We start from the raw sequence: 16,067 nt of genomic DNA on the forward strand, positions 1-16,067 counted from the left end.
GTGGATCGTAACCCTTGCTAGTGAAGATGCAGTCTCATTGGACTACAACTCCATTACCAAATTTCTGGTTAATCAAAATTACTGTTTTCAACATTAATGTTGCTGTGCATTAAATGACTGCACTAAATGCTGCTTCTGTAATACTCCTGAATAAAATTATACTGTTTACCTGAATAAATTACCATAAAATACCAAAAACATTTAATACCTCATGACCATTATGAAATATGAATTAATATTGGTATCCTAATATATTTACTCTAGATCTGAAATTATGTTGTTTTATTATGGAGAAGTGCAATTTTTGAAAACATTCAATATCAGTAACCCCCCACTGCAGACTCACTTTTTTACCTTTCAGTAACTGTAAGTGATGCAGACCACCTTTGTACCTTTCAGTAAATGTAAGTGATGCAGACTAACTTTATACCTTTCAGTAACTGTAAGTGATGCAGATTAACTTTGTACCTTTCAGTAACTGTAAGTGATGCAGATTAACTTTATACCTTTCAGTTACTGTAAGTGATGCAGACTAACTTTTTACCTTTCAGTAACTGTAAGTGATGCAGACTAACTTTATACCTTTCAGTAACTGTAAGTGATGCAGATTAACTTTATACCTTTCAGTTACTGTAAGTGATGCAGACTAACTTTTTACCTTTCAGTAACTGTAAGTGATGCAGACTAACTTTATACCTTTCAGTTACTGTAAGTGATGCAGACTAACTTTATACCTTTCAGTATATGTAAGTGATGCAGACTTACTTTATACCTTTCAGTAACTGTAAGTGATGCAGATTAACTTTGTACCTTTCAGTAACTGTAAGTGATGCAGATTAACTTTATACCTTTCAGTTACTGTAAGTGATGCAGACTAACTTTATACCTTTCAGTATATGTAAGTGATGCAGACTTACTTTATACCTTTCAGTAACTGTAAGTGATGCAGATTAACTTTATACCTTTCAGTTACTGTAAGTGATGCAGACTAACTTTATACCTTTCAGTATCTGTAAGTGATGCAGACTTACTTTATACCTTTCAGTAACTGTTAGTGATGCAGACTAACTTTATACCTTTCAGTTACTGTAAGTGATGCAGACTAACTTTATACCTTTCAGTAACTGTAAGTGATGCAGACTAACTTTATACCTTTCAGTAACTGTAAGTGATGCAGACTAACTTTATACCTTTCAGTAACTGTAAGTGATGCAGATTAACTTTATACCTTTCAGTTACTGTAAGTGATGCAGACTAACTTTATACCTTTCAGTAACTGTAAGTGATGCAGACTAACTTTATACCTTTCAGTTACTGTAAGTGATGCAGACTAACTTTATACCTTTCAGTAACTGTAAGTGTTGCAGACTAACTTTATACCTTTCAGTAACTGTAAGTGTTGCAGACTAACTTTATACCTTTCAGTTACTGTAAGTGATGCAGACTAACTTTATACCTTTCAGTAACTGTAAGTGTTGCAGACTAACTTTATACCTTTCAGTAACTGTAAGTGATGCAGACTAACTTTATACCTTTCAGTAACTGTAAGTGTTGCAGACTAACTTTATACCTTTCAGTTACTGTAAGTGATGCAGACTAACTTTATACCTTTCAGTAACTGTAAGTGTTGCAGACTAACTTTATACCTTTCAGTTACTGTAAGTGATGCAGACTAACTTTATACCTTTCAGTAACTGTAAGTGATGCAGACTAACTTTATACCTTTCAGTAACTGTAAGTGATGCAGACTAACTTTATACCTTTCAGTTACTGTAAGTGATGCAGACTAACTTTATACCTTTCAGTAACTGTAAGTGATGCAGACTAACTTTATACCTTTCAGTAACTGTAAGTGTTGCAGACTAACTTTATACCTTTCAGTTACTGTAAGTGATGCAGACTAACTTTATACCTTTCAGTAACTGTAAGTGATGCAGACCACCTTTGTACCTTTCAGTATCTGTAAGTGATGCAGGTTAACTTTATACCTTTCAGTATCTGTAAGTGATGCAGACTAACTTTATACCTTTCAGTTACTGTAAGTGATGCAGATTAACATTATACCTTTCAGTATCTGTAAGTGATGCAGGTTAACTTTATACCTTTCAGTTACTGTAAGTGATGCTGACTAACTTTATACCTTTCAGTTACTGTAAGTGCTGCTGTTGCTGATGCTAACTTGTCCATCTCATCTCCATCCTGATTTGTCTTGCTGTCTGGTAAACCTTCTTTATCTCTGTCTTGTCTTGGAGAACTCTTTTCACTTTCAGTTTTATCTTTTGTTATATCAGTGTCTTTTTCAGCATTTGGACCAGTAGGTTTATCCTTTGGTTTGTCAGAACTAAATAATGGCAGGAAGTCAGTATTTGTTTTCTTATCATCTTTAATTCCTGCAGATTGATCTTTTGGAGGTATGAGATCAGGAATCTTCACTATTTAATTAGACCAATACATTAGATGTTAGAGTGACATAGCCAAATAAATACATATGTAATGCTTTGGCTGTAGCTTACTATTCTACTAGAATAGAGTCTTCAATAAAATGGAATGAAGTTATATATTGGCTCTATCACTGATTTAGTTGTGATAAGATAGGTCTCCTCTCAGGACAGATTTGTTCTAAATATTTTGAATTTATTTCAAACAGGTAAAATATTTATTTGCACAATATTAAGCATTGGAATTTGATTTTCTCATCATTTTTCAACAATATGTAGACAAATTCTAGAACTTTTTTTCTAATGTCCAGTCCACTATGAAAAAGCAAAAATCTTGATGTTGTTTTTGAATGAAAATATCTTTTACTGCAGTTTTTAAGTTTTTGTGCTAAAGTTCAGCACATGTATATTTCTTTCAAAAAAAGAATAACATTGTTTTCATAGTTAGAATATGTTAAATATTTATTACACACAGGTGGTAATTCCTGTTATTTTCTTATACAAGACAATCACGACAGAGGAGGAGCTTTGCGAACATTGAATTACAGATGTTGGACAAATCTGAGACATCAAAATCCTCTTAATGTCAAATCAGCAAGTTATTAAAGGTCAGTAGGAAAGTAACGCAAAACAAAACACCTATAAAATTCACACAATATGTAGCTCTGTTGATGAATGAATGGGTCAGATCACTCCTTGGGTATTCTTACCAGTAGTTGATACTTGTGTTTGATCTTTAGGTGTTCACTGAAAGTTCTTTTGTTCTGAGAACATGTTTCATAAGAATTTTGTTTTCAAAAATTGATGCAAGAAACTTTGGCAATTGACTTTTAAATATTTGATCTTCAAATATTTGGCTTTGAACATTCTTGGTGAAGGTAAATCCATAAAAGTATTTCCAACACATGAAATTTTAATATTTTGGGGTACGGAAGGTATCTTCTGCAAATAAGTGTGTGAATTTGTCTGCTTTTTTTTCTAAAGCAATTTATAGGTCTCCAAAGATGAAAGGTGAAATAAGGCTTAAAATTCTAACTGTGAAATTAATATCTCAAACATTTGAAAGTAGGTATGGTGTAATATGAACTTGATGTGCTATTTTTTTCAATCTAAACTATGATTTATTAATCACAGCTTAGTAAATTTAGCTACCGTTTTTATAAAGAGGTTCAGCTATAAAGATAAAGTGATAAAAAAAACCATTATGAACTTGGAAGAAATTGACCAGTTAATAGGAGAAATAACAATTACAATGTTGTGAGAGGGGACACTAGGATGCTCATTTCCCAAATCCCACATCTTTGTAATCATTTTCCACTTCCAACTTGTTCCCTTCTTATCCCATATTGTATCTCTCCACATATCTAACACACACACCCCTTTCACCCACATGCTAAAAACTTGGCATCCCCCATTGCTGAGCTATCTTAAAACAATACATTTGCTATGTAAAATGCAAAATGTTTTAAACCCTAACCAATTCAACTTAGTGTTGCCCTCTCTCACCATTAAAAAAAAAATCAGGATAATGATGGTATTCAATATTTGTTGAATTTGTTTGGCCAAATAAGCCCAAATTTATACATTCCTATTTCCAATATGAACAAGAAAAATATTTTCTTACAAAGTGTTCCCTGGATAAACAACAAGCATTTCCTCATAAACTACAATCAATACAAAGTGTGTCATACTTTAGACAAAGAAAAAACCTTTAATATCTTACCTCTGAATTTAAGACCTTTCCAGTAATTTTTGTGAACATCACATACATTTTTAATTGTCTTTATTGCACTGAAAAGACATTTTTGAATGTTACTTCCGATATAAATATGACAGCTGACGAAACTGGGTGACTATAATAATCCATAGTAATTTTGTGCCACTTATGAAACATTACTGAAATTTGTTCACATAAGATCCAAATGCAATTTCCTTCTAAAAAGATAACATGTAAACCTTCAGTTCAAATCCAACATGTAGAAACAAATCTTCATAATATGCACAATACCAAGAGTTGATTTTAACATAGAAAGATGGTCTTCAATGGGCAGCATCTGGCTTTAAACCCTTCTAAAGAGCATCCATTTAACTGTGTAAAATTTTGACTCCATATTGACATTTGGGCTTCAAAATGCTTACAATTAGTGCATAACAGCAAAAATGCCAAAAAAATCATTTTCAAAAACTTGTCATTAACATACAGATATGAGCAACAGCTCCAATGAGCCTGTGTTGCTCACCTGATAATTTTATACAAAATTTATATATGAAATAATACAACCTTTATACTTTTTCTTAAGTTTCAAAAGACTTTTGTTATAGATTACAAAAATTAATGAAAAATTGTTAAAAGTTTACTCTGAAGGGCAATATCTTGTTTTGGTCATGTTGACCTATTTGTAGATCGTCTTTTGCTGAACATTATTTATGTTTACAGTTTATCTATAATAAAATTCTTGATAGTCCAAAAAAATGCAAAATTTCCTTAAAATTGCCAATTCAGGGGCAGCAACCCAACAACAGGTTATTTGATGCATCTGAAAATTTCAGGGCAGATAGATTTTGACTTGATCAACAATTTTATCCATGTCAAATTTGCTCTAAATGCTTTTGTTTTTGAGATATAAGCCAAAATCTACATTTTACCCCTATGTTCAATGATGATTGTAACCAAGTTTGGTTAAATTTGGCGAAGTAGTTTCAGAGGAGAAGATTTTTGTAAAAGTCAACGACGACGACAGACGATGACGACGGACGACGGACGCCAAGTGATGAGAAAAGCTCACTTGGCCCTTTGGGCCAGGTGTGCTAAAAACAGGATTGTGGGTATGATAATTAGAACATAACTGTCAGGATTGGTGAAACTGATATTCCATTACAGTCAACCAACTATTGATGGTGTCTGTAAAATTTTCAAAAGGATGATTTTCAAAGGGGTGATTTCAAAACCAGTTACTTAGATTAATAGCTCAGCAACCAACTATCAAGGAAATCATGATAGGAAATGCAGGCTCTTGAATAATGTATCAACTAGGAGATATATACTCCATATACAGTCAGTACTGGAATGTTGATACATAGAATCGGAAAGATCACAATTAAGAATCTGAAATCATCCTTTTTATCATTTTGTCCTAAATTTGCATGAAGTTAAGTGTGGTTGTCTAATTGTTTGTACTATACTATCACACTTCAGTGTGATTATTGGACTAAATTATGATAGTAAAAGATTTATTTTATTAATATTACTCCACTATGTCCATAGATTATCCAACAATTAACAGGAGTTGCATGATCTTCAGTTTGCAAAGAATTCTGCTCAAACTTATGCAAAGAGCCATCTTAAACTTGCAGTGTGGTGAGAGATTTTGCTCCATATTATAGGCCTCACTGTGACTTTGAGATGAAGAACAGCATTAAAGGTGCAATAAAAGAGCTGTTCTTTTGCTTTTTGCTGTGTCATGTATTGATTTTGTGTCATGATGAATACCCCCCTGTACTTTCTCTTCTATTCTTCTTTTTTTTAAATTATTTTATACACAATTATTATCAATGAAAATCATACCTCATCTCTTTATTTTCATAATAAAAAATATTGTCTGAAAACCTAAAAAAAATTAAAAATAGTGCTAAGTTAAGTTCTAATCAATGAACTTTCCTAGAGCCTCTTTTTAAATATTAATTACCTGTCCATAGGTTTTGTTATCTGTAATGAAGGACAAGAATCTCCTAACAATACAGATGTACACATACACATAGAGTGAGATATGGAGGTTAGATTGTATCCACCCTGAAAAAAAATGTAAGGTTATGTAAATTATGACCTTACTCTATACCATCTGTAGAACAACATGGTCAAGAAATTAGGTGCAAATTACACAGTAAAGAAATTGTTATGAACAAACTTGGGCTGGCATGAAGCAACTAAATTGCCATGGTATATTATGTTGACAGGAATTTCATTCCCCATGAAAAATCCAGTGCAATGAAACCACATGCTTTCTAAACAATATATTTAATTATTCTTTCAAAAAAAATTAAGAGTTCTGGCCCATTGTTGAGGAACAAATGGCCTTCATCTTAAAGAAATATTACATATGTTAATTCTGTCAAAACAAAACAACATTCATTGAAATGAACCTTTGAAAACAATAGGTAAAAAAATAGTTATTTCATCATGTTAATTTTTTTCTTAACAATTTATGCAGTTATATTGAGCAACATTCTCATTATTATACTCATCTTTTATACTGCTGTATGCCATTTATATGTTTGCATTTTTGTTTAACTTAACAACATTTTTGGGGCTATTCAAAGATGAGAACCTCTGAGGGAAATAGTTTTACTTATAATTAGGTCTTTCTACTTTTCGTGGAAAGACCTTTTGCTTTTGTGATTAAGATGTCTAAATCCTGGACACATTCAGTTAACATGCAAAGACCACATGTTATATCTAGAGTTTAATTTGTCTAGCATTTAACACTTTAATGTAACAACAGCAATCTGACCAGGAGACACACTAATCTTTTCATCTTAATCATATAAATGTCACAGTTTTGTTGTTGTAATAATTATTAATAAATGTACTAAGCAGTAAAAGAACACTTGATATTTTGTTAAACCTGTGTCCACACCTATTAGTTGACCATTATATGATATTTTCATCATTTGTTTAATTTTCAGCAAAGGCATTTAAAGATTTAAGTTGAAATCAGCATTGTGAGGATATTAGATATAATGTAATAAAATGGCTTCTACTAATTGTAATGTCTATATTGGTTGCATTAAAACTTATTTTGGAAAGTATTGAGTAAACTGTCTCTACTGATCGATGAAAACTCACTTTACCTAGAAAAAACTCAAACTTGATCTAAAATTGCGTATGCTGTTACTGTATACCAAATATCCAATCAAGTGCTACAGGCATTACATAACAAAGTGCCATAAACCAAAGTTTCAAAGCGAGATCCCTTTTCCATGGACGCAAATTATTTATTTGGATTCTTTTACTATCCTTTTGGAACTTCCAATTTGTTGGTTTTTTAATACTGTTAAAGTACAGGCAAGTGAGAAAAAAAACTTTTTCAGTTTTGGTCTCCACTTTATCATTAGTAACAACATATCAAAGTTTGAAAAGCATTGGTTGAACAGTTCATCAGTTATTGCATAGAGATGACACAAAGTGATATTTTCCAATGTATGAAGGATAATTAATCCTGAACAGTAAACAAGGCAAAGGTGATAATTGTCAATATTTTACTTGACTTACACTTTGTTGTCAGTAACAACATATTAAAATTTGAAAAGCATTAATTGAACTTTTCACAAGTTATTGCAATGAAGCTGTTGGTAGCCACCTACTATATTTCATCATTTTGATTAAACAACAAATGACAGGCACCATCCAATGACAACCATTGAATAAAAGAAAACTTTGCTTTTTCTGAGACTGGACAGAAAGTAAATTTACTAGGTTTTAGATACCAGTTTATATATATGTCGGACTCTGAAATACGATGGTAATCTGAACAGCAATGGTTATGTCTATGTGTGATTTCAAACAAATCATCACACCTAACATAAACCATCCAACATCAGGGAACAGATCAACTATCTTCAGCTTGACCATTACACTTCAGCTTCCCTATCGCGTAGTCCTATATATATATTGGGAATACGATGACCATAATATAGGCCCATCTTATGGTCCCCAAACAATATTTTTCTAAACATATATCCAATCTTGATTAAACAAAAACTTGATTTGTGTATACTGTCTCAACCAACTAGTAACATGTATTTGTGATCCTACATATTTAAATACCAGAATAGTCTCTCGAACTGTTATTTTACAAGTTGTGTCCTATTCCAAATTGTGACAGTTGACACAGTGTGAATTTGCATGGAAGGTGATACAGGCACAACAGATGAAAAATACCCCGAAAACATACAGTGTCTTGTTCCTTTTAAGTTAATGGGATTCCCTCAGTTTGTGCTTGCTGCATTTAAATATATCTGTTTAATTGACTTATGTGATTTGAACATCTGTTAACTACTGTTACCTTATTTTATGTAAATTCTTACCTCAAGAGATAGAATAACTTTACCATTGGCCAGGCTGGACAACATATGTGTCATGTGGGCATATCCTAATGAAGATATTATGTAACCACCCTGAGAACTGTAATAAATACTAATTCATACCTCAAGAGATAGAATAACTCTACCATTGGCTAGGCTGGACAACATATGTGTGTCATGTGGGCATATCCTAATGAAGATATTATGTAACCTCCCTGAGAACTGTAATAAATACTAATTCTTACCTCAAGAGATAGAATAACTCTACCATTCGCCAGGCTGAACAATATGTGTGTCATGTGGGCATATCCTAATGAAGATATTATGTAACCACCCTGAGAACTGTAATAAATACTAATTCTTACCTCAAGAGATAGAATAACTCTACCATTCGCCAGGCTGAACAATATGTGTGTCATGTGGGCATATCCTAATGAAGATATTATGTAACCACCCTGAGAACTGTAATAAATACTAATTCTTACCTCAAGAGATAGAATAACTCTACCATTCGCCAGGCTGGACAACATATGTGTCATGTGGGCATATCCTAATGAAGATATTATGTAACCTCCCTGAGAACTGTAATAAATACTAATTCTTACCTCAAGAGATAGAATAACTCTACCATTGGCCAGGCTGAACAATATGTGTGTCATGTGGGCATATCCTAATGAAGATATTATGTAACCACCCTGAGAACTGTAATAAATACTAATTCTTACCTCAAGAGATAGAATAACTCTACCATTCGCCAGGCTGGACAATATATGTGTCATGTGGGCATATCCTAATGAAGATATTATGTAACCACCCTGAGAACTGTAATAAATACTAATTCTTACCTCAAGAGATAGAATAACTCTACCATTGGCCAGGCTGGACAATATATGTGTCATGTGGGCATATCCTAATGAAGATATTATGTAACCACCCTGAGAACTGTAATAAATACTAATTCTTACCTCAAGAGATAGAATAACTCTACCATTGGCTAGGCTGGACAACATATGTGTCATGTGGGCATATCATAATGAAGATATTATGTAACCTCCCTGAGAACTGTAATAAATACTAATTCATACCTCAAGAGATAGAATAACTCTACCATTGGCTAGGCTGGACAACATATGTGTCATGTGGGCATATCCTAATGAAGATATTATGTAACCTACCTGAGAACTGTAATAAATACTAATTCTTACCTCAAGAGATAGAATAACTCTACCATTCGCCAGGCTGGACAATATATGTGTCATGTGGGCATATCCTAATGAAGATATTATGTAACCACCCTGAGAACTGTAATAAATACTAATTCTTACCTCAAGAGATAGAATAACTCTACCATTCGCCAGGCTGGACAACATATGTGTCATGTGGGCATATCCTAATGAAGATATTATGTAACCACCCTGAGAACTGTAATAAATACTAATTCTTACCTCAAGAGATAGAATAACTCTACCATTGGCTAGGCTGGACAACATATGTGTCATGTGGGCATATCATAATGAAGATATTATGTAACCTCCCTGAGAACTGTAATAAATACTAATTCATACCTCAAGAGATAGAATAACTCTACCATTGGCTAGGCTGGACAACATATGTGTCATGTGGGCATATCCTAATGAAGATATTATGTAACCACCCTGAGAACTGTAATAAATACTAATTCTTACCTCAAGAGATAGAATAACTCTACCATTGGCTAGGCTGGACAACATATGTGTCATGTGGGCATATCCTAATGAAGATATTCTGTAACCACCCTGAGAACTGTAATAAATACTAATTCTTACCTCAAGAGATAGAATAACTCTACCATTGGCTAGGCTGGACAACATATGTGTCATGTGGGCATATCCTGATGGAGATATCATGTAACCACCCTGAGAACTGTAATAAATACTAATTCTTACCTCAAGAGATAGAATAACTCTACCATTGGCTAGGCTGGACAACATATGTGTCATGTGGGCATATCCTGATGGAGATATCATATAACCACCCTGAAAAATATAATAACATATTATTAGAATATAATATGAACACCTCAGTTCTTGTTTTTTCTATCAAATTATGTTTTGTATATTGAAAGATTGAGAGCATGGTCCCACTTTCTGTTTTCTTTGATTTAACAATATTAATCTATATATTCTTTTCTTAATATTTCAGCAAATTTTCATTTTTTATTCTTTTTACTTTTACATTCACTCATTTTCTATTCTTAATTATTTGACCATTTTGCTCTGTTCTATACATTTTTGTTTTATCCATTATTCTAAATACTGTAAACTTCGTCCAGACCTTCATCAATCATTGGGTCAGAAGGTCGAGATAAAGGTCACAGTGCCTATAAACAGAGTGAAATTTCAAGACACATTTTGTGCCCACAACAACATCCTTAGAGCTTAGATAACTATAAATCATTGATGAAAAACACAACTTCTGACAGCCTTGGCATCTTCTGTATAATGTTTTTTTTTTGGTTTAAATTTGTTGTAGATCTACGGTTTATGTCATTTGGATACAATATATTTGAAAATACACTACAATACATCAAGAAACCATTCATCTGTTAACCAAATTCCAAACTTATCCAATCTATGAAGGTTTTAGATTGTTTACTTACCAAGGGATCACCTATTGCTGAATCAAACCCAGCTGATACCAAAACCAACTCTGGAGAAAACTGAAAAGAAACAACATCTCTTTATGAATAACTTGAGTTTATCATATATTTACTACAAAATACAGCTATTTTGTATATCTAATAATGGTTCGTTTTTCCAGTCAGTATCACCTACCCTGTATCGCATAGCTAAACCCGTATCACATACCCGTATCGCATGGTAAAACCCGTATCGCATACCTTTTTTGGTTTTTTTTGCTTAAGAAAAAATTTCCAAAAAAAATGTAAATTTTTTGAATGACGTCATTGTTTGGTATGTAACGTCACGGACGTCAAGTTTTCATATTGTATATGACGTCACGAACATCAAGTTTTTACAACATATTTTTTGGCACACTAAATGCAACTATAAAAAATACAAAACACTCAAATAAATACAATAATAAACATAATATTTTCAAAACAACAGATTGTAAGGTAACCCAGGTGCTTCGTATAAATAATTGAGCAGTTATTTTAAGGCTTTGAAACAAGACAAAAGCAGAATTGAAGGTAACTCAGTGCTATGGATCAGAAAACAGTTCTGTTGAAATATATGATAAAGCGTATAATACATGGCAAAATCCGTATCACATGCCGTATCACCCTCGACCAATATCATCCCTCGGGCCTAAGGGCCCTCGGGCTGATATTGATGTCTCGGGATGATACGACATATGATACGGATTTTGCCATGTATTATTCTCTATATACTGTCACAAGTGATCGACAATTTTGTATAAAGTTTTGAAAGCATGTTCCTACTGGGAGCTTCTCTCCAAGAACCTCCATGGGGTACCAGTATATCTAAAACTATAACTTAATGCACCAAGTAAAAGTGCTTACTTTTAAAATGATAATATTTAATAGACTTTAAAGTCAGGGGTGGATCAAGCCATTTTAGAAAGGTGTGTGGGGGGAGGGGGGGGTGGTCCTAACCCAGGACAAAGGGGGGTTCTAATCACATGTCCCCATTCAAATGCATTGATCATCCAAAAAGGGGGGTTCCAACCCCCGGAACCCCCCCCCCCCCCCCTCTTGATCCGTGCCTGATAATTATCCAAGTCTTCATTTCAAAATGGTGATGTACTGTTTGCTTGGGTAAATTGCTAACCATGCTCAGTATTTGAATGGAGTGCACTAAGCAGGTTTTCATGCACCAAGTATGCAGAGTAAAAGAATGTTGTGTCCTAAGTAGATTATCTTGCACAAAGCAATAACAGAACGGTTTCATTAAACTTGTTGCAAGTAATGCACTTTGCTGTATTACTTGTTATAGAATCATATTCAAAACAGTGTGGTCCTGGCAATTGATTGACGACCTAAAGTATCCCATTGACTGGGACAGATTAGGTGAACGTTTGTCGGTAACAATCACTGCACACTATGTACTTGTTAAAGACACTGAATCTGTGGGGTCACCAAAGGTTCTCAACACCTAAATTAAGCAATTCGAAAAAGGAATCTGGAATAACACGATATGTTGATTTATATCAATAATATAAATCAAAACATAAAGGTTATTCCTGAATAAAATTTCGAATTATTTTATTATTAAAGATGTTTTAAGAACCTTTGGTGACCCCACAGTTTAAATTCTATAATAAGTAAGAAGTGAACAATGGTCGTTACAGACAAACGTTCACCTAATCTGTCCCAGTCAATGGGATAATTTAGGTCGTCAATCAATGGCCAGGACCACACTGTTTTGAATATGATTCTATATCAATGTATTTCATTTAACATCATAAATCTAAGGAAACACAGTATTTGTTGCATTGCATATTACAGAAGCAGAATATAATACAATTTAAAAAAGACCAAACTTATTTCTATGTTTACTTCCTTCACAGGAGGCCCACTTAAGAAACATCATGGGCTGACTGACCCAAAAAATCCAGACCTCTACAGTAATACTATTGGATTACTGGTACCTTATACTTTAATTTGCCAATATTTTTTTCCCATAAGCAGTGACCTTAAAATGTCATATCTTGTTATTATTTTGTAAAGTGCATACAGAAAACCTTGAAAAGTAAACAAATGTGAAAGAATGAAAGTGTAAATTGATTCTCAGAGAAAACATTTAATACACCAAATCATTTTATAAAACATCTGCTATGAAAAGTTTAATTAGCAAATGTGAAAGATTTATTTTTTTTAAATCACTTCTTACACACACCTGCTCACCTGAACATTAATGATGCTGTGTTAATTGTTTATCCAGGTTGTAATCATTGAATACCAAAAGTAAATTAGCAGCTAAATTTTTTCGATTTTCAATCACATAATAAAATATTTGAATTTACGTAATGGGTTTAAAATAAATGAAACAAAAATGTGTCCATAGTATAGGAATGCCCTAATCGCACTATCATTTTCTATGTTCAGTGGATCATAAAATTTTGGTTAAAGCTCTAATTTAGCATTAAAACTAAAAAGATCATATCATAGGGAACATATGTACTCAGTTTCAAATTGATAGGACTTCAACTACATCAAAAACGACCTTGAACAAAAACATTAACCTGAAGCGGGACAGACAAACGAACAAACAAATGGACACAAAGACCAGAACACATAATGGGGCATAAAATGACATGAACAGATAACTTAATTAAGTAAATATGCATGCTTACACTCAATTGTTTTCAATTGTAATCATCAAAAACATGGTTTATATGTAATGACTTTAAAATAACTGGAGCTCTTTTGTGTTCACTAATTGCCACACTAACAACATACATACAGCCTAAATCCAAGGGTCAGCTTTCAATCTATGTTATTTCTAAATATTAAAACCCAGACTAGTGCATCATGGGATATGTTTATTTATTATGTATTGATAGGAAATCAAACAAGAAATAAGCCTATTAATATCCCTTCTGAGTTCTTAAAGAAATGAAAGATACAGGCTCAGTTTGTCAAGATTTATGATAACATGCTTGTGGGGCATTTACCTGCACTGCCACCATGGTATTGATTAACAGATCATAATTATTTATTTTGAGGCATCAGCTTATCACATTTGAGGTCAAGTTCTAGTCAAAATAATTGGTCAAAATTTTGCATAGTGAATCTTTAACTTTTTACGACTTGACAATTTATACTAATATGACAATTGCTCCAACCCATTCCATCTGTGATGAGAATTTAGATGGAATGGTGAACCAGTTTAGACTTTAAGGGTTGTACAGAACATCTATGGGAGTTATTTCTTTAAAAATCAGCTGATCGTTTAAATTACATACTTTTGGTAAAGAGGAAGGAAGATATCCATGATCACAATAAGTGTGGGTCAAACTGCTGGATATCAAATGAAATTATTCCTGTATATTGTGTCTTTCACAAATTTCTTGAAATAACTATTTTCATAAACAGGTCAATTTAACATTTCCTATCATGATTTTCTTGATAGAGGGTTGCTGCTCACAAGGAAGCTATTAAACCAAGAGTTCTAAATGGTGAAGTTTAAATCATCCCTTTATAAATTTTACGGACACCATCACTAGTTGGTTGACCGTTATGGAATAACCGTTTCACAAATGATATCCGATATGTTCCTTACGTCGTAACTACGATCTTCTTCCCTTTCATGAATGTGACCTACCGAATTAGACTATTTACCGGATTTGTTATCACATAAGCAACAGCCACATGTGGAGCAGGATCTGCTTACCCTTCTGGAGCACCTGAGATCACCCCTAGTTTTTTGGTGGTGTTCGTGTTGTTTATTCTTTAGTTATCTATGTTGTGTCATGTGTACCATTGTTTGTCTGTTTGTTTCTTTCATTTTTAGCCATGATGTTGTCAGTTTGTTTTAGATTTATGAGTTTGACTGTCCCTTTGGTATCTTTCGTCCCTTTTTTAGTCAAATTTCTATTTTAGTCAGAGTGTTGGATACCCTCCTTTAGCAGAACTATTTACTTATCTTTGGAAACTCTTTTTCAAAAGTAATAAGAACTAGAACTGTGAGTGAACACACAAAAGATAAATTATTTGGGGTTTTTTTTCTTTTTATTTTTACAGGGTTTATGCACACTAATTAAGTAATAAATAAGGAAACATTTGGTTTCCTGTAGATATCAGTTAAATGGAACAAATCTATAAATAAAAATCTTTAAATGTTATTGAAAACAAAAAAAACTGATTTTTACAGATAGAAAATGGCATTTCCAAAATAGAATTGCAATCAAATTAAACACAACATGAACAAACTGATAGAAACATATTAAGATTTGTTAAGGATTGTCCAAGTGTAAAGTGTGAGGTTGAAAGTAAATTATAAGTCCATTTATAAGTACAATACAGATTTTTTTTTAAATTTACTTTTTTTCTTCAGATGCTGTTTCTTAATATTGAAGATTAGCTTCTGTCCAAGTTTCATAATACATTTAAAATTGTTGAAACAAAAAAGACTAGAAAAAAACTAGTCCTTTTATCAGTAAAAAAACAAAATATAAAAATAGGAAAATTAGCTTTTTCATAATTTAGTCCCAGAGACTGTAAATTGATCATAATTAAACTTAAATCTTCAATTTCATAAAATTCCATGAAGGTGTGACAGTGTAAATAATAAACTTATCATGTCTTTTACAACTTTATTCATAGAATAAGCCTAATAACATGTACTGATTATGAGATCAATGGAATGGAGGATCACTATGTCTTGCTTTCATGATATACATGTCACAGGCTTGAGAAATATACACTTACTAACCTGGGATGCAATAGGCATAACAATCTGATGGAAAGCAGCTATATACTCAGCATCACCCATGTATCCCTAAAAGTAGACAATTTTTTTACAATACAAATAATATTAGTATTACAGAATAACATATCCTCTGATAGTAGATAGACATTTGATT

General features: G+C 32.8%; 1 protein-coding gene across 3 annotated transcripts in view; it reads right to left on the reverse strand.

The window, feature by feature from the left end:
• LOC134725072 (histone deacetylase 6-like) overlaps positions 1 to 16,067 on the reverse strand; it is an 80,781-nt gene that overhangs the window by 16,973 nt on the left and 47,741 nt on the right. For all 3 annotated transcript variants that reach the window (XM_063588604.1, XM_063588596.1, XM_063588587.1), the window contains 6 exons: positions 15,917 to 15,982; positions 11,158 to 11,217; positions 10,445 to 10,534; positions 6,125 to 6,228; positions 4,162 to 4,229; positions 2,141 to 2,432 (listed from right to left, as the gene is read on the reverse strand). In XM_063588604.1, coding sequence (XP_063444674.1) covers positions 2,141 to 2,432; positions 4,162 to 4,229; positions 6,125 to 6,228; positions 10,445 to 10,534; positions 11,158 to 11,217; positions 15,917 to 15,982 — 680 coding nt within the window. The remainder of the gene's footprint in view (positions 1 to 2,140; positions 2,433 to 4,161; positions 4,230 to 6,124; positions 6,229 to 10,444; positions 10,535 to 11,157; positions 11,218 to 15,916; positions 15,983 to 16,067) is intronic.

This window comes from Mytilus trossulus, chromosome 1, assembly GCF_036588685.1.
Source record: "Mytilus trossulus isolate FHL-02 chromosome 1, PNRI_Mtr1.1.1.hap1, whole genome shotgun sequence".
In the NCBI taxonomy this organism is placed as follows: Eukaryota; Metazoa; Mollusca; class Bivalvia; order Mytilida; family Mytilidae; genus Mytilus; species Mytilus trossulus.